The following is a 19794-nucleotide window of genomic DNA, read 5'->3' on the forward strand; positions in this document are numbered from 1 at the left end:
ACAAATATACATTTGTTCACTAATTGCTGACTCATTCACAACACATTCATTTCATTTTTTTTACAGTTTACTACTCCAGGGTTACCATAATCAGCAACCATATCATTGTCCAGACATAAAATATTATGCTTTTAAAATTAAAAATAAACTATTTTAAAACTACCCACTTGAGAAACAAACTAACCAAAAAAATGAAAAATCATAAGCAATGCCGATTGTCATAGTAATGGAAAATTGCAGATGACTCTCAAAATATTACATGTCTCGTATCAATATTACATGTCTTCCTCCCTATTCTGTCATTAGTTCAAGCTTATAGAATGTACAGTAGTATATAGAATGAAATGTGTTTTCTGAAAATATGTATCTATTAAAATTTTCTCACACAAAAATAAAAGCAAAAAGTAATAATTCACCAACATCTAACATATTGCATGAAACTATTAAAATTTATTTTTTATGATTTTATTTTTGCCTTTATTTCAAATATATTTAAGTAACTTAATTTTTTATAAATCATTTATGCTAGGGAAAACTTTAATAACGTTGATTTCACTTCTGTATTTGAAGTAATGAAAATCCATCACTTAACTTAATGAAAAGCCGCTTCTCATTCGAAGGTTTCAAATTCAAGACATTCTTTCGGATTCTTTCTTAAAATCTGAACAATGACCTATAGAGAACAATCACGCCACCCTGATTTTCTTTCACCAACTAAAAGTGGAAAAATCCCTCATACAAGATCTCCTGCACATGCGTCTCCTCCGCAGCTTGACTCGCATGCTTAGTTCTCCCGGCAGATAGAGAATTGAATTCAGAAGCGCAAGATCAGAATATATATTCTTCCTCTTCAGCATCTTGCCTCACAGAGTTTCTTCATTGGCCTGGTCGTTGAATTCTTTGCATGTGATCCGTGTAGTGGGGTTGGAGGAGTTAAACACCCCTCATGAATCGTTTGGCATTCAATGAATGCGTCGCACAGAGCGGGCTTTGAATTGCTGATGTATTTCTTAGATATTATTTCGCAGTTACAATTTTTTTGTTGATATTTAAATCTTCAATTTAAATTTTTTATACTTTAAAATATGAGTGATTATAAATTATGAATTCATAAAATATGAGCATGATCAATTAAAAAAAAGGATTTCTTAGTCTTGTGCATTGAAAAGATATATTTTTAATTGAAAACTGAACTACGGAAATGTTAAATAAGTTTGTACGGAACATGTGTATAAATTTAGTTAGATAGCAAAGTATTTGAAAACAAAGCAAATATAACTGCTAATTAGTTGGACATAAAAACAAAGGTCTTCCGAACATATTTGTAAGATTTAACTTTAAAGTTATCGTTTAAGAAGATATAGGAATCGGTACACAATTTAAAGGGATTTAAAATATTTTCTGATTTTAAAATAAAAATTTTGGTGATAAGAAAAGATATAAACTTTTAAGTTCAGTATCAAACTGCACGCTCACTTGTTTCGTCATGATGAAATTTTATACCATGATTAATGTACCAATTCTTTTGGGGAAAATGTTGTGGCTCATCTGTGTCATCCTGCATCTAGTTTGTTTTTCCTCTGCTACAACTCTCCTGGAACCAGACTCCAGAACTTTGAGCTCAAGAGTTGTGAGTACTCGTTATGGGGACCTTCGAGGATTCTTAAGTAGCTTGAGCAATCGACAACTGCAACCCGCTGAGGTGTTTCTCGGAGTACCATATGCTGGTGCCCCCAAAGGTCCTCTGCGTTTCATGCCCCCAGTCACGTCCCCGCATTGGAAAGGCGTCCGTTTGGCTAATCAATTCAGTCCAGTTTGTCCCCAAAAATTGCCAGATGTTGCTAATGAAACTGAAGCTTTGAACAGAATGCCATTAGGCCGATTCCGATTTCTTCGGAGACTCTTGCCTTACTTAGCAAATCAAAGTGAGGATTGTCTATATTTGAACATCTATGCTCCATCACCTGGTAAGTGCAATAGAATTATATACTTATTTTCAGAAGACGATTCTTATTTTATAGTTTTGTGACGAATTTCGGGAAAATTATTTTGGATTTCTTTTTTTTTCAATACTAGCTTTTATTTTTAAAGAGCATTATAATTGTTTCATGTTTATTCATTCAAATATTTATCAAATTCTCATTTTATTATTTATTTATATATATATATATATATATATATATATATATATATATATATATATATATATATATATATATATATATATATCAAATCCGCAATAAATATTATCTATGCAATTTAAGCAAATTATCAAATTCAATTTATCAAATGCGTTTATAATTATTAAATCAATTGCGCAATATATTAACATCACGAACTGGTTCCTTGTTTATTGCTTAAATTCAGCTCAAAAATGGTTCTAATAACAATAAAAAAACTGGTCTTGAAATGCATAAAATGTATATATTTTACAAGTATATGGGAACCGTTAGCTGATTCCGCATAATATTTATATACTATATATAATGCATAGAGATAATTCACCATATATTCACACTAATATTTAAAATAATGCGACGATATGTAATTGTATTTTTGAAGGGAATTAAAACTCACTAGCAAAGAAATATCTTAAAGCAGTGATATTAAACTAAACAACGGATTTATGCTTTGTAAAAAGAGAATCCTGTAATACTGTCACTGCATGTGTCTTTAGGTTTAAAAATTATTTGTAAAATACAATTGTGAAATTTTGTTTTATTTATTGATTTATATATTGATTAGTATTTTACTTCAGTTACATTCGTTCTTTTTCAACAAAATATTCTTACATATTTTTACAGCTACACTCACACAATCAAAGTAAGACATGAAAAATCATTTTCCATGTATTTAGAACATGTATTTGTTTGTCTTATCTGAGTTTAGTTTAGTTAATATTATAATATGGAGAGAGATAACGTTTAATATTTATTTCAAATTTAGTTATCACTTAAATTTTATTACTAGGGAAGTTTTACTAAATTAAAGCTGGTAATCTAAGAATAACACACGAACGAAACACTATACTTAAAGATCATTTCTTTAGAATTATTAATCGTAATACAATCCCCATTGCGAATATATTGTTTTTTATTCCTTTACATTTTGTTTTTGTTTCATAATCATTATAAATAAAATTTTAAATATAATTGCTCAATTAAGAAATCCACAGAATTGGTTGCAAATATAATTCCTGTATATAAAATAAGATATAATATAAGAAATAATTCTTCTATAATGCTTAAAGTATCCAAGGCTAGAGTCATAAAATTATGTAAACACTTGTTGCTTCAAAAATATTTTAGAACATGGTGCATAATGGAATATATAATATTATATTAATTATAATTTTATGCATTTTAAGACATGTTGAAAGATCATTCTTTGAGAAGTTACTCACAGAACGGAGTGTTTGGAGTGTTTTGTATATATGTATAAAATGATTTTTTTAAAAATTTGCGAAAACAAAAATAATGCTCTTAACTTAGTTCGTTATCTCATAATAGCAAACTAAGCTTATTTGGAATATCAATATCAATCATATTCACAAGTGTTATGTCTTAAAGTACTATATACCATTTTGTAGCTTTATTTTAAAAATCTGTGATTTGTAGCAGAACTATAACGAAATACTTTCTTTTTTTTTTTTTTTTAAAAAAAGGCATATCTTTTAAGAAAGAATTTTTAAAACTGTGAAAATCAATATTTTTTTATGTGAATTCATAAAATAAATGTGATACATCCTGTGTGGCTGGATTGCATGACCTCAAACTCCATGAACCTCGGGGCTCATAACTGGCACTTTCGAGTAGGGAATGCTTTCAGTCTTATATAATTTGTAATCTGCATTTATTTATGTAAATAAAAGTAGATGATTTGTAATGTTCTTTGAACATAGTTAATTTTTTGGGAATTTCATTAGGATGCTGAATTTAGGTGATTATTTAGGTAAAAAACAGTTAAGCTGTTTGCAATGTTCTCTGAACTGAAACAATTTTTTATATACATCAATTGGATGGACAACTTTTGCTTAAAAAATAAAACAAATAAATAATATGTATTACAGACTATACTTAAATTCGTTAGGATTTCTAAAGAACTTGACATCGTAAAATTCATCTTATGTAATAATACTCAGTTTAAGATTTTTAAAATATAATGGAAAATATAATGGAAGTGGGAGGAAACAGTTTGAAATCAAGTAAAAAAGAGATGTTTTTCCATATAGTACGTATTTTAACTCTTCAAACGAGATTTCTTTTTGTTAAAATTTGTCCTTTGATATAAAAAATCAGTAGCAGTTTTTTTAAAAATATATTCAATTAATATTTTAATAAATTTAATTGTAAAAAAATAATTTCTTCTTAGAAGCTTCTATTATTTTAATTTCTTAAATATTTTGAGAAAACGCATTTCATCTTTGACGGTCAAAAACCCAGAGTGAGCCCTAATGTACTAAACTATTTCTGAAAATAAATATTCGTTTGTTTTGTATTCGTATTTTGAATTCATATTCATAAATTCGTATCCATGTTTTTTTTTTTATTCCGAATGTGTCAAGATTCTTTTTGACACAATAGATCCAACTTTCTCGGGGTTCATCCTTTAATTCTATTTTTGATAAGTGTTGTCAAAAAGTCATTTGAAATTGCTTAATTCTTGAACTTCAGTCACATGGTCAGGGACAACGAAACTATGCAACGTCAAATTCTTTAATTATTTAGTACAGTTCTGAAGTTGTTTCGACCCAGTTTTGAAATTGATTCAATTTCTGCAAAGATCCAATCTCTTGAACTGCAAACTGCACATGTATGGTTGCTCATTTGATTACTTTGTACTGTATTAAGATTTTCTTTTAAAAATTTATAGAATTGTTTATTTTTTCAAATGAAACGAAAAGCTAAGTAAGGACTTTCAGTAGTTCTTTTTTAATTTAATGTATATAACCGCAAATTAGCCGATTTTTTAAATTCCAAAAATGTTTACAGAAACTTATCGACTTACTCGAGAACATTTTCCATAATAAAGTCTAACATTCGTTGATCGTGAAATATCGATGATTTACAAACAATGAGATAGATGCGAAGAACTCTGTGCCAATTTACTCCTTACTAAATCTATTCTTAATATGTTGTAAACAATAAATTTCTCCTTTTTTTCATCATATTTTCTTCTCTTGCAAAAAGTGTTTTTAGGACGCCCTTTAAATTACATTCAAGGAAAAAATTGGATAAAGAAAATATATATATATATATATATATATATATATATATATATATATATATATATATATATATATATATATATATATATATATATATATATATATATATATATATATATATATATATATATATATATATATATATATATATATATGTATATATATATATATATATATATATATATATATATATATATATATATATATATATATATATATATATATATATATATATATATATATATATATATATATATATATATATATATATATATATATATATATATATATATATATATATATATATATATATATATATATATATATATATATATATATATATATATATATATATATATATATATATATATATATATATATATATATATATATATAGTTCTAAGACGTATGTCTATAATAAGTTAAGGTAAGTTATTCTGGAGTAAGATTATTTCAAAACATATATAAAAGAAAAGAATTAAAACATGCCGTAAAATGATAGATTTAAGGAATCCAGGCTTTCATCTGTGTCGGATTCATTAACTTTACTCAACTTTATTTGAGAGAAAATGTATCATATCCAGAAAAAAACATTGTGAAATATTTTTCATTTGAAGAATGCTGACTTAAATTTTTTTATATTTTTTTTTTTACATTTGACTTTTTTAGTGGTCGACTTACATATAACATACAAAAAATTTGCTATCTTGCAATCAAAAAAAAAAAGGGGGGGGCTACTTATACACCGAGATATACGGTAGGTTCACAACATTAATACATTTAAGACATTGCAAAGCTTTTACTTCATCATAAATGGGTAGAAAAACATTAAAAACACATTAACCTTCCTGTGTTCTATATTTTCTCTAAACACAGGACTGAAAAGATTAAGAAGATCATAAATTTAGTTGAATGTAAGTTATAAAAGTTTATTTCCCGTTTTTCTACATATTTTTTTAAAAACAAACAAATATAGTTTAAATTAGTGGTTGGTGGTTTTATTTAGAAATTGGAAGTGCCTATTTGTCCGTTTTAATAAGATTCTTGGCAAATAACTTTCCTAGAATCATAAAATGTTTTTACTTATTATTTCTAATAATTTTAATGATGCAATATATAAATGTTAATGTAAACAATAAAATATCAATTCCAATATCGAAAATTAATTAATGTGTCAAAGAAAAAACCTATATATTTATTAAACTTTTTGAATTCATGAAATAATAAAAGTTTATATTTTTATTATAATCTCCAAATTGATATTGTATATAATTCAGAACCAGCGATTTTAATGTTAAAGTTTTAACTAACACTTGAAATCATCGAGGCAGAGATTTTGTAAAATATATTTTAATTGATTTTAATCAAACTTTATTCATTAGATAATACAGATATGCGCAAGTAAAATTATCTTAGTTTAAATTATTTAAAATAGCAACTGGTGTAATAGTTAAGGATGCTAGGTTAGTTAAATGAAAGTTTTAATCCTTATTTATTTAAAAGCGAAAAATTTTAAGAAGATTTATATTATGAATTTATATAAAATTAAATAAGTAAATAATAGATTTATTTTATTAAAAAGAACTATTGTGTTGCAGTTGATCATATATTTTGCTGAAAATAAATATTTAAAAAGTAATTAACTTTGTTATTATCTAATAATTAATATATTTATCTAATAATAATATATTTAATATATTTATCTAAATAATTAATATAATTAATATATTATTAATATATTTATCTATATTTATCTTATCCTATCTATTTATCTTACCTATATATTTATCTTATCTATATTATTATTATATTAATAACTATATAATTAATATATTTATCTAAAACTAGTAACTTAATGAAATTGATGTCCATACTATAAAATAAGTCCACGTGTTATAATCACAATATATTATTAAAAAAAACATTTAATGTGAATGTTTACCAGTAATATTTTGGTAAATCAAGCTAAATCAATAAAGTATTTTTAAAACATTAAGATTAAATGAATAAATGCATATTAAATATATCAATTCCGCAAAATATTTAATTGGAAGAAATTCATCTCTCTATCCCAAAATCCAATTTTTTTTCTTCTCTTTTTAGCTTTTAGTAATGGGATTGCTTAAATTATAAAAGTAAACGAAAAGAAACGGAAGAAAATTTATAAAATCAGTCTCTCTATTAAGTTTTCATAGTAGGAAATAACTTTCTTCGAGAAAATCTTCCTTTTTCGTTTTTTGTCTTGAAATATTAAATGTTTTATGCCAGTTGGAATTAACAACTAATATTTCTCATGTTATGACTAAGGACCAAAATTGTTATTCATAAGCAGTTCATATTAATTTTTTAACATGGTTAAATTGTAATTAAAATGTAAATGTAAATTGTAATTAAATGTAATTAAACACAGAAACTAAAAATATTCCTGCTTAATTTAAAAACGTTTAAAAAGAAAATAGGGGTTACATAATATTTTTTTCTTTAAATCTAATTGAACTTAATCCTAAAATATGATATTATGATCAATACGATGAAAAAAAATAAAAACACAGTTATTGCTTAATTAAGGGTTAAGAATAATTCTTAATCAAAAATTCCCGAAATAGAGCCCTTTACCTGAAATGGGAGACATATTAGGGACAGAACAGGAAGGGGTAATCTTTTTAAAATATCCTCGACTAGCTTTGTTATATATATATATATATATATATATATATATATATATATATATATATATATATATATATATATATATATATATATATATATATATGCATACATAACATTCAGTTTTTGAATTTCGCAAGAAATACTTAAAGAGCTATTACAAGTGTTTAGTTCTTCCTATTTTAAAACCTTAAAGAAAGGGTCAGAGTAAGGGACAGACAATAAATAGCGAAATAAAGCAAGTATTTGTGAACACCCTGAGCCTACAAATCAAGCAAAATTAATTAACTTGCATCAATTATTTTGGCTGTTATATGCAATAATTTGAAAGACTTCGTAAATCTAGCTTAAATTTCTGAAATTAAATTTCGAAATTAAATGTAAAATTATAGTTTGAAAATTTGGAAGAAAAAATATAAAATGCGCAAGATATGAGTATTTAAACTAGTTTTTTTTTAATTGCCCTTGAGTGGAATAAACTTGGCATGCTTTTACTGTGCCGGCTGTCATGAATTTGTAGTGAATCTTAATTGGCAACTAATGGGAAAAAAATCTGATTTAAATTTATTAGAAACATAAAAAGTTTCTAGCAACTTTCTAAATAATTTTTTTGTGCAATCAATCAAGGGTTTTCTTTAAACAGGGGATTTAATCACTCAGGGGATTGATTGCACATAAACCCCTTTTTCCAGGGGTTTTCAGTAGAATTGCAAATTACACTACCTTATATTAACCGGGAAGGAAGTACAAAACTAAATATGTTCAAGATATCTTATTGTTCTGAGCTTCCTCTTAAAAAGTTCAAAAACTAATTAGAAAATTGCTAGAAACTTTTAATTTTTTAGAAGATATTTAAATCATATTTTTTCTATTAGTTGCCAGACATGATTCACTACAAAATTATATAAAACTAATTTTTAATTCTTCCCGTGCATGCGCAGTACATCAGAACTACTTAAAATACTTACATCATGCGCATTTTAAATTTTTTTTTTTGAAATTTAGAAAGCAATAACTTTGTAATTAATTTCAATTTACTCGATAAATTCTGAGTATTTTTACTAAATATTTTTAAGGTTGTAGTAAAGACAAAAGAATTAGTTTTTGTTCATATCTCCATGAATGTTTACTCCATATTTACAAAATTTTGTTCAGTTATTCTAAATAGCAATAAAAGTAATAGATACACGTTTTAAGCTTATTTCTTGATTTTCTGGTACAGGGTGTCTAAAAATACATGATTTTTTTGCAGTTCATTGTCAGTCCCTTAAAACCCAGAATGTTATAAATTTTATTGCAAAGTGAGAAAAATTGCATGAAAAAAGCAATTAAAAAATTGTAAAATAGTACTCTAAGTATTTTCTCAGAAATTCAAATAAATATTAAGATGAAAGTCTCTCCCACTCTCTGTATATATATATATATATATATATATATATATATATATAACTTTTGAAATTTGTTTGCTTTCTAAATCGAAATATTCAAAACCGTATTTAATAATCATAAGAATTGCGAACCTCATTAGTATCGTTTACGAAACGTATTAAATCTTATATCAAACATGTTTAAAAAGCATGTGACTTTAGAAGTGATTGTTAAGATTAAGATATTTATTTTAATGACCAATTTAGCAGCAGTTTATTTCATAAAGTTTCAAACTAAATACACAATTCAAAAAATTTGTATCTTAAATCTAGCTCATTAAAACATTGTAATTCTGGTAGATAACTTTTATGATGAGGGTAGTCAAATAATAATCGCCTCCAATGTCCTCAAAAGTCGTATGAATGAAATTGAAAAGTGATTTTTATAGAGTGGACACAAAAATATAACTGCATGCATTTCATTCTTCGGTTATTTATTCCTTAATACAATTTTAAAAAGATTTTTACTCATGATATGCAACTATGCATTTGTAACAAAGGAAAAATATAGGAATAGCGCGTTTATAAAAATTTCATTAAAAAAATAAAATTCCAAAAAGCATCTTTGGAAGATATTTATTTATTTTAAATTTAATATACTTTGATGTATATTTACTTTTTGGTATGACATGGATATTTTGATTTTTAAAGAAAAAAAAAGCAAAATTTTAAACCACTCATGACTAAAATTCGCTAAAATTCCCAATTTAGTGAGACTTTTAGGTGTTAATTAAGTTTCAAACATGTTTATTAAGTCACTCAAACCTATTCGTAAATAAAGTGAACATGTTTCGGTGAAAAATATAGTTAAAACTTTATTTAGGATAGTTCAAACCAATATTATTAAAATGTTTGCTTATACTAGGATGTAATACAATAATATTAGATGAAACACAATAATACGTTTGATAATGAAAGTTTAATTATAAAAGATTAGCCATAAAATTACATTTATTAATTAATTAATGCTAATCAATAATATCATTTTTCGTAAGGTATCGTTATATCAACATTTCGTTACTTACATGGAGAACCTGCTTTTAAAACTTTGGAGTTCTGAATCCCGTAATCTGTTTTTTTTATATATTGTTGTAGTTTGTTCATAGTGTTGTAGTTTGTTCATAGTGTTGTAGTTTGTTCATAGTGTTGTAGTTTGTTTATACTGTTCCAGTTTGTTTCCTAAACGCTAAAGTAAAATTAAATACGCTAAAGTTTCATAATTTCCGAAAGTTTTAAATTTTTTTTGGCTCTTTCGGCATCTCTTCGAACAGATACAAAGCATATAAATAGATTTCTTTAAACTTGGATTTTTTTGTTTCACCAACAGTTTTATTCAAGTTTCAAGTAATTCAAGTTAAAATTAGTTCGAATAATTTTGTTTAAAACAACTAGTGTTATTTTCTTTACATTAAACGCGCGATAAATTTTAAAGCTTTCCGCAATATTTAAAGCGTTTTCAATAAGTTTTTTACGTTTCAAACAAGCAGTATTGTCTAAAAAAGTTTATGTCGTAGTATTCATCTAGGAGTTCATTAATTCATGAGACTCATAAAATATATATAAGCGAAAAATTATACCGACATGCAATATTTTTCTTAATTTAACTTCAATGAAAAATCGAAAGAATTGGTATGAGTTGTAATAGCTGAATAATTTTAATAGCGCTAATGCATATTTTTTAATACAATAGTTATAATTAATCAGAAGTTTTGAAATTATGTACTTTAATTTGAAAAATTGAACCTTAAAAATCGTTGTCCATATTTCTTTTCACTTGTATTTAAGACTTCCACGTATATTCCTATGTGGTTAATTTAAGATTTAAATTCATGCTCATCAAAATCAACTGAATTTATCTTTTAGCAAAAATTTGATTCTTCACGTTTTTCAATTTAGATTTTCCTTCATACCCATCAAAGTGAATTGAATTTATCTTTTGGAAGAAATTCAACTCTTCCCGTGGTAAAATTTGGATTTCCCTTGATGCTCATCAAAGTCAACTGAATTTTACTTTTAGAAAAAAAAATATCTTCTCTTAAAATCAACTAAATTTATAGTTTGAAAGAAATTTAATATTTCTTGTGGTTAAATTTGGATTTTCATTCATGCTCATCAAATTATACTGAATTTGGATTTTGAAAGATATTTAGTTATATTTTGTGACACTTTCTAAAATTATTTCACTAAAAATAATCAATAGTAAAAAACAATTTTTTTAAATATTCATTGTGAAGCATACCCCTCTATAATGATTCGCCTAATAAATGTATTGCTTAGCAACTACTACCAAGATAATATATTTGCTATCCTAAACCATTTATAATTCAAACACTTGAACTATTTTACATAAATTATTTAGTAAGAAAATAACTAAATATTTTTTTTAATTTCTTTAAAAAAATATATTCTTATATCTTATATCAAAAATAAATGTTTTAAAATATTTCAGATTTTATGCGTAAAATTCATGGATATGTATCAAAACATTCAAGTTTGATTTTCTATAAATAAAATTAAATGTAGGTTTTATTTAATTGTTTTTAGACTGTAAATTTATAAATTAAAATAATTAAACTTAAATATTCAGTTATGAATATGCGTAGAAATTCCTCAGAGCAGGGAGAGGATTTCAAAAAAGAAACTTTCCACACTTCGAATAGAAAAAACAAAATTTTTAACCTCATCTATCCACAAAATAATTAAATTAATAAACTAATTTAAAGACAGTTTGTCAGACTATGACATTTAAATAAAATAAATCAAACACATTCCATTACTCGGAAAATACTTCTAACGTCTACCGATAGATGGCTCTTAAATCTCGCCTAATGAAATTTTGACCTATTTAAGACTTTAAAACAATGTTAAATCATTCTAGCTGCTTTAAATTGCTAAAATTTAGAATAAAAACTGAAATTAGATGCTCAGGCTATGTAATGTTATACAAAATGATTTTTTTTTCAATAGCCATTATCTTCATGTGTTAACAAAAACTTCAGAATAAAATTACCTTTATAAATTTTAGTAAAAAAAAGTATGGATATAATTTTTTAAAAAAAACTCAATTAGCAATTAAAAATATTAAATTCTGAAATACGAACAGGAAAAGTGAATTTATACCAGTTCAAACAAACAGCTAAACCGGGTTTTTGATTACCTTATCTTACTTTTTTTACCTTATCCCTCTTTTTCTTACTTTTATCAACACAATAATGGAACTTACTTACACTACCATACAATACCAACTTACACTAACTTACAATAAAGGAAGAGTAATTTTTAGTTTTTGACATTTTTTTTAAATTTCCCAAAAAATACTTAGAGGATAATATTGTCATAAAATAATATTCGATATATTAGAGAGTCGTATTTTTAGAATTCAAATTCTCAGGAACTATTCGACCTATTTTGTTAAATTTATGTATTTTAATATGCAAAATTACCTTTTTTAAAGCGATGTAAAAAACTGCATACTTTAAAATAAAATTTCTGGCTATTATTAATTCAAATAATGAAAAATTTTATTTATTTATGAAAATATTTTCAATTATCTTAATAAGCTCTCGAGATGTGGCGAAACACACAAAAAAATAATATTAAAGTGTATCAAATTTTGGAGCAATCTCAAAACCAATTTATAGGAACCATATTTTCCGAATTCAGAATTCAGAAATGCGAATCCGTAGCAAAGAAGGTTTGTTTATTCAGAGAAAGTATATCTTTCTGTCTAATTTCGTACCTTAAAATATCGCCAGCACTTTTTAATTAGAATATACTTTGAAAAACACTTTGAAAAATAAAGATTGAGTTCAAGAAAGTGAAGATCCTATCATTAAATTAAAAGTTGTTCAGAATAATCCGTTTTTTTTTTCGCTCTGTACACTAATCAGACAGGGTTGATTTATTTTTGTTTTTAAATATATATATATATATATATATATAAATAAATACAAGAAAACACGAAGAAAGATAAGAAAAACAATAAGTTTCATTTAATGCGCTTAAGCTGCAAGTAAACAGAACTCATTAGATATGCTCAAAATGAAGAATAAAACAAAGAAAAATAATAGACAAAAGAAAGAAAAAAAAAAGGGGGGGGGAAATAATAAGTAAAAAAATAAAATAAAAAAGTCTAATCTGTATAATGTCTAATAATGTCTGTTATTTTTTTTACTTATTATTTCCCTCCCCCCCCCCTGTTTTTTTTCTTTTGTCTATTATTTGTCTTTGCTTTATTCTTCATTTTGAACATATATATATATATATATATATAGATATATAGCATAGTTATCCAGTGAATCTAGCCTACATATGAAACATAAAAAAATACATATTTTGGCATTTGCATGAGGAAAATATTTTCTTAAAGTACAAAGAATCATGTTTAATAAGGCTAAATTTGTAACATAATGAATCCGCTTTTAAATAAATGCAAATTTTGGCCCTTGGGGGGGATTTGTTTTTAGTTTGATCTTTTTATTATTATGTATTTCTCAACTAGGAACTTAGCACAACAGTTGACGTTCTACTTATTTGCCTAAAATACGGATTGCTTAGAAATTACTGCACAAATTGCATTAGGAAGCTAAAATAAAGGTATTTGTTTTAAGAACAGTATATTAAAAATAAATATTTAAAAAAATCATAAAAACAACTTTTTTTATCAAGTTGAACTATAAAATAATTTTTAGTTAAACTAATTAATTTTAATTCAGGAAAACTATAACTTTGTCATATAATATAATTTCAATCAATTCTTGTTGTTATTTTGTTGCCTCCTTATCTGCGTCTCTAAAAAAATGAATTTAATTATTATTCCGTAGAATTTCCTTAATTCTTAGAACGAGAAATATTTACGAATTTACGATAAACCATATTTTTCGTAAAACTTACTTTACCAACGCAGTATATTTACATATTAACCTGACAATGTAAGTATAAGATTAATCTTATTATTTGACAAACATTGAATTTAATAACGTGTTTATACTCAATTCTTGGATTAAACTTTAGTGAAAAAATATGTGCTTTAAACTCGAAAATACTTCTTTTAGATAAGAGTTCTAAACATCAGTGTTATTGAATCTCTTTTGAAAAATATAATTAAAATAAATTATTCAAGAGAAAAATAATATATATTCTCATTTCATTTTGTAACTAATAAAATCTTTAACGTAAATGCACGCGTAAAATAAATATCTGCTGTGATGTCAAATAAAGTTTAATTTTGAAATGAACAAAATTACATATCTACTTTCTTTTACAAAGATTTTGTCTTCACTTCATTTAGCTCAAACAGTAATGAATTTTCCATATTGGGAAAAACTGAGTATAAATCAAAATAATATAAGTGCAGTTCAAATTAAAGATACAAATGATAAGAAAGATAATAACAGAAAAAAGATTAAATGAAAGATAAATATAAATATGTAAACTAAAAATAAGTAAGCGTAAAGAAATAACATTGATATAAATTTTTTGGAAAAAATGATCACTTAACAATTTATTAAGGTGTTTTTTTTTCTTCTTTTAACATAGTCTACCAAAATATTTTAGGAACCCTTAAACAAAGTGTCCAAACAGTTAAGTGCGAGAAAAATCATTTATTGATTATTTTTAACAAATACTGTTAAACAACCAGATTTTTTTAGGCCTAGACTCAATGAGAATAGAAAGCATGTTCTTCGAAAAGTGAAAGCAAGTGATAAGGATTCGAATTCATATTTGTGCTATCACAGCAGTGAATGCCTAATAATCTTATAGTAACAAGTGTGCGAGGTGAATACCTTACTACCCTTAGTTTTTAGTACATACTTTCTGGTACATACTTGTAGATACTGGTGCATACTTGGTGCATGTACACACTTCAGTTTAAAGGGCTAATCTCTCAATTTCAAGACTAGCTAAAAAAAGTTCAAATCTTTTGTTGACGCCACAATATTTCCATCATTTCTTCAACACATGAGGAATTTCCAGTTTTCTGCTCTCCGTAAATGGTGATCCTCTACTATTGGAATACAAGACATTTATTTCAGGCGTAGATGGCAGCACCAAAGAGCTGCTTATCATAAAAAATAAAAAAAATAAAGAAATTAATAAAAAAAACTCTAGTATTTCTTTTAGTTTAAGATAGATGGCCCCACTAGAAAAACTAATTAAGTTTTCTTTAACGGCTCACGTTAAAAATTGAACCTAATCAAACTCCTGTGTCCATTATCTGAACTCCAATGTAACTTCAATGTCACAAAAAAACATAATTTTCATGATTTTGAAATCATGCTATTAGTAAATGGTTACAAAACCATATTGCTTTCTATTTACTGTTTCTTCGTCTCACCAGTTGTAAACGTTGTTAAACCTGCAGTACAGGTTAAGAAATGTTAATAATCATGAATTTTATGGTTAACTTTGACAGACTGCAGCCGTTTTCTTACCGTAGTTTTAGAATGAATATTCCAACAGTCTATTAGAGTAGATTTAAAACTTTTTTATACTTATTATTACTTGTTTAGCATGCTTATTTGTACCCAGTCAATAAGAATTCCCTTTTTTCTTTAGCAAGAATTTTAGGACTTGAACAAATAGTGTTTGTTTACATAATTTCTCCTAATACATAAGGCATTAAAAAAAATTAAATTTTGTCTTTTTTGTCAGTGATTTTCTCCCTTTACTAAGAAGCATTATTGGCATCATTTTTTAATATTTAGCGGAATGTATTATTACTTTTTGGTTCAAGCAAAAGGAAATTTTAAATGAACTCATTAATAACGTGGTCAAAAAATATGTCAAAAAAAATCCTGTTGCTGATATTATGTACATGAAAAAAATAAGAATTCCAAACGTTTGCTTCTCTTAAGACGTCTTATTTTATCAGTGAGAAAATAACATCTATACAAACATATATACAAAATTATCCTTTATGTTTCAAAATACATTTTGATCCGAATTCCAAACAACCTTTTCGTTTTACCATTGACGATTAATCCTATTCTCAGAAAAAAATATTTACACGTTGAACCTTAATATGGTCCCTATTCGCTGCTTTCTTAATAAGGGATCATATTGAACAATGCCTTCATTCAAATTGAATCACAAAATTTTGCTATCAAGTTTTAGAAGGACAGTGCTTTGCTTAACATTATTATAATCAAACTGATTATCCTATTAAGAACCCTTGGAAATCGAGTGAAAATTGTATTTGAGATAATTATATCTGAATCCCATATTTCTCCCTATAAAACAAATTTGGTTTTGTTCAATGTACTTTTTATGTTTGCCATTTACAATTATTTTTTATTGCTTGTTCAGTTTTCAACTAAATTCTTCCTTGAGTGATAGGAAATTTTCAATCCAAATACTGATTTTTTACGCATAAAAAAAAAAGAAAAGTTAGTTCTGCTAAAAGAAATGCAATTTTTTTTAAAAATTTCATCAAAACTGATTTATATATAGAAACAAACTGTCGTTCTACTCTTTTGTTTTACCTGATTTGTGATGTCTAATTTTGGTTCCCTGGATAGTTTAAATTTATTTTAAAATACGTAGAAAAATAAATAATTGCATCGATGTGGCAGATTATTAGATAGATGGGTATTAGATGTTTTATTAGATAGATTAAAATATTCACTTTATAGAGGAAAAATGCTGATGCCTTCTCATTTAGTAACGCTAATAATAAGTGTTTTCACTTTTGTAATTTATGAATCAGAAAATGAATAAAGTTTCCAAAAAACATAGTTTCCATCTTAAAAAGTCATTAAATCTTTTTCTTCCACAAAAAAAGAAAAGAAACATATTTTATTTGGTTTAAAGAAACAAAGGCAAACTCTATATGGCAAAAAGCCAAAGCACAGAAAATTATATAACTGCATAGCATTTAAATAATCAAAAAAAATGATTAAACTATTTGATTAAATTTCTTTATCTAGCATACATTTTAATAAAGTAATGCTAGTTTAAGGCTCAAAAAATATAATTTTTGTAGGATAATTTTTGGTTCAAAATAAAATAACATTAAATTTTACTATGTTTTAGATTTAGAACTGTAATTTTAATAAGTCATCCCCATAATTTAAAGTTACGAGAAGTACTGGGGTTTATTTGTAATTCGAAATGAAATTTTGATTTAAAAATACTACTTATTTATTATTTTTTACACTGTTATTTTATTTTATAACCGTTATTGAACAGCTGACTTAATTTTGAGTTCACGATAACCAATGTTCAATCCTATAGCGTTATAGTTTTGAGACCAATCAAGAATACAAGGGAACTCCAGAATCAAGTATTTGGAGAAATTCGGCTTTTTAGAGGGTTTTTTGATGGAACAAACCTACATTTGCGTTACATGGAGAGGAAAACCACGAAATACTCCTACGATTAGTCTGATGGCAAGAGGACTCTAACCCATGATATATTTACCATTGATCATATACTTAAAGCATGCACTGTGATTGGGAGCTGGATGCTGAGTTCGTTTTGACCAGCAATCCTTGAGATTCGAACACGGGATCATCTCCTTGGGAGACGAGGGCTCTATCCCTGAGCTACCATGGTCCAATTTCTCTTTCATTAACAAACATGTAATATGTAATGTAATTAATACTTGATAAAATGACCAATAAATCAATTCCAATAAAACAAAAGTAATTTAACAAGGGCCAAAGAAAAATTAGAATTAAATAATACATATAGCTATTTTCAGAAACGTTTTGCACGATAAGTAATTTCAAGATAAAAGAGTACCAAAAATAAACATAAAACTACATTGTATGCCGCATGAAGTAAAAAAAAAAAGCAGAAACCATTTACTACTGCGTTTCAAATAAAATTGTTTCCTCAGAAACATTTTATTTTCCATTTTAAAAAATTACTGTCATTTGCCTGAAACGCAAACTGAATTTTTATCATTCGAATCTAAAATTTGATGCGGGAAATGAAAACTCAACCAAAAAGAAATCATTTTCAACAGAAAAAGGAAAGAAAAAACTTCACCGTCACTAGTAAGCTACAGCCCATAACAGAGTGAAAAAAAGTGTGAACTGCTATTTTGGGAAAAAAAAATAGACCGTAATGGCTTACAAGCGCTATTTGCCAAAGTAAACATTAAATTTTATAGTTGATGAAGCAATTTAGGTAGCATTACATTTCTTGCGTTGAACTCGCCAATTTTTCTTCCCTTGTTTTACAAACACTTTTTCGCTAGTCTCATTCCCCTATTGTAAAAACACAAACAATTCGAAGTGAAAAAAGTAAATATCTTAGAAAAAAAGAGCTCTCTGAAGGCAATTCGTGTGCTATAAAAGTCTTCGAAATGTACACAAATATTTGAAAGTTGACGCTCAGCTCTATCTTCTTATAAGAACAAGCATACAAATAAAGAATAAATGTTGCTTTGCTTTTTCTCTATAGAAGAAGCATCTATAGAGAAAAGGCAAAGTAACATTTATTCTCATGAAGTGGTACGTATATCTATAGTAGAGAAGAAACAGAGAAAGGGATATAGATGGTAAGGGTGAAAGATGAAAATAAATATACCTTTCTCTTCTTTATTCCGGTGTTTGTATATAGAAGTGAATAAAAGAAAAAGGGAAGTTTTGAAAAGAAGACCGATTGCAACCTCACGATTTACCAAGAAATGTCTACCAGATATTCCTGTAGGAATCGAGAATGTAAGAAATGGCTTCTGCGGCGAGAAAGAGTTTTAAATGACGCAGCCCACTATTGCTTCTGGTCACCAGTGACTCTTTTGCGCTGTATTGCTCCTACGTGAAGCTTAACTGCAGATGCGTTTGAAATATTTCTATCTGCTTTCAAAAGAATTTATTTTACCTTAGACTTAATGTTTTGATTTCAATAAAATGAACACAAATTTAAATTTTAAAAAAATATTGTTTTTAACGTAAACTATTAAATAGTGGAGAAGTTTTAAGATAAATCACTAAAAATATAGCTATTGCCTCTGGTTACTAGTAACTCGTTTGTGCTTTACCAACTGTATTGATCCTACGTGAAGCTTAACTGCAGATGTGTTTGAAATATATGATCTGCATTGAATTTTATTTACCTTAAACTTAATATTTTGATTTCTATAAAATAAGCCCAAATTTTGTTTAAAAGCAAAACAAAAAGCAACTGTGCTCTGCTTTAACTCTTAAATAGCTTAGGAATTGTTAGGTAATACAATGAAAAAATTGCTATTGCTTCAGGTTACTCGTAACTTTTCTATGCTGTATCAACTATATTGTTCCTTCATGAAGCTTAACTGTAGGGATGTTTTTAAAATATTTCTATCTGCTTTCTAAAGAACTTATTTTTAATGTTTTAATTTCCGTAAAATTATCAATTTTTTTAAAGTGCTCAAAGTCAACTCTTAATTAGCGCAGAAGATGTTCGATAAAACACGGAAATATTGCTATTACTTCCGGTTACTAGTTACTCATTTTCACTGTAAAATCTGCATTGTTCCTACAC

The 19794-nt window shown here is 26.0% G+C and overlaps 1 protein-coding gene across 1 annotated transcript in view; it reads left to right on the forward strand.

Moving 5' to 3' along the window:
- The first annotated feature begins 749 nt into the window (after positions 1-749).
- LOC107451502 (neuroligin-4, X-linked-like) overlaps positions 750-19794 on the forward strand; it is a 115034-nt gene continuing 95989 nt past the window's right edge. Inside the window, exon 1 of the mRNA XM_021148297.4 lies at positions 750-1967. Coding sequence (XP_021003956.4) covers positions 1487-1967 — 481 coding nt within the window. The 5' untranslated portion in view covers positions 750-1486. The remainder of the gene's footprint in view (positions 1968-19794) is intronic.

Source organism: Parasteatoda tepidariorum, chromosome 2 (genome assembly GCF_982258835.1).
Source record: "Parasteatoda tepidariorum strain Cologne lab strain chromosome 2, Ptep-v5.0, whole genome shotgun sequence".
Taxonomy (NCBI): domain Eukaryota; kingdom Metazoa; phylum Arthropoda; class Arachnida; order Araneae; family Theridiidae; genus Parasteatoda; species Parasteatoda tepidariorum.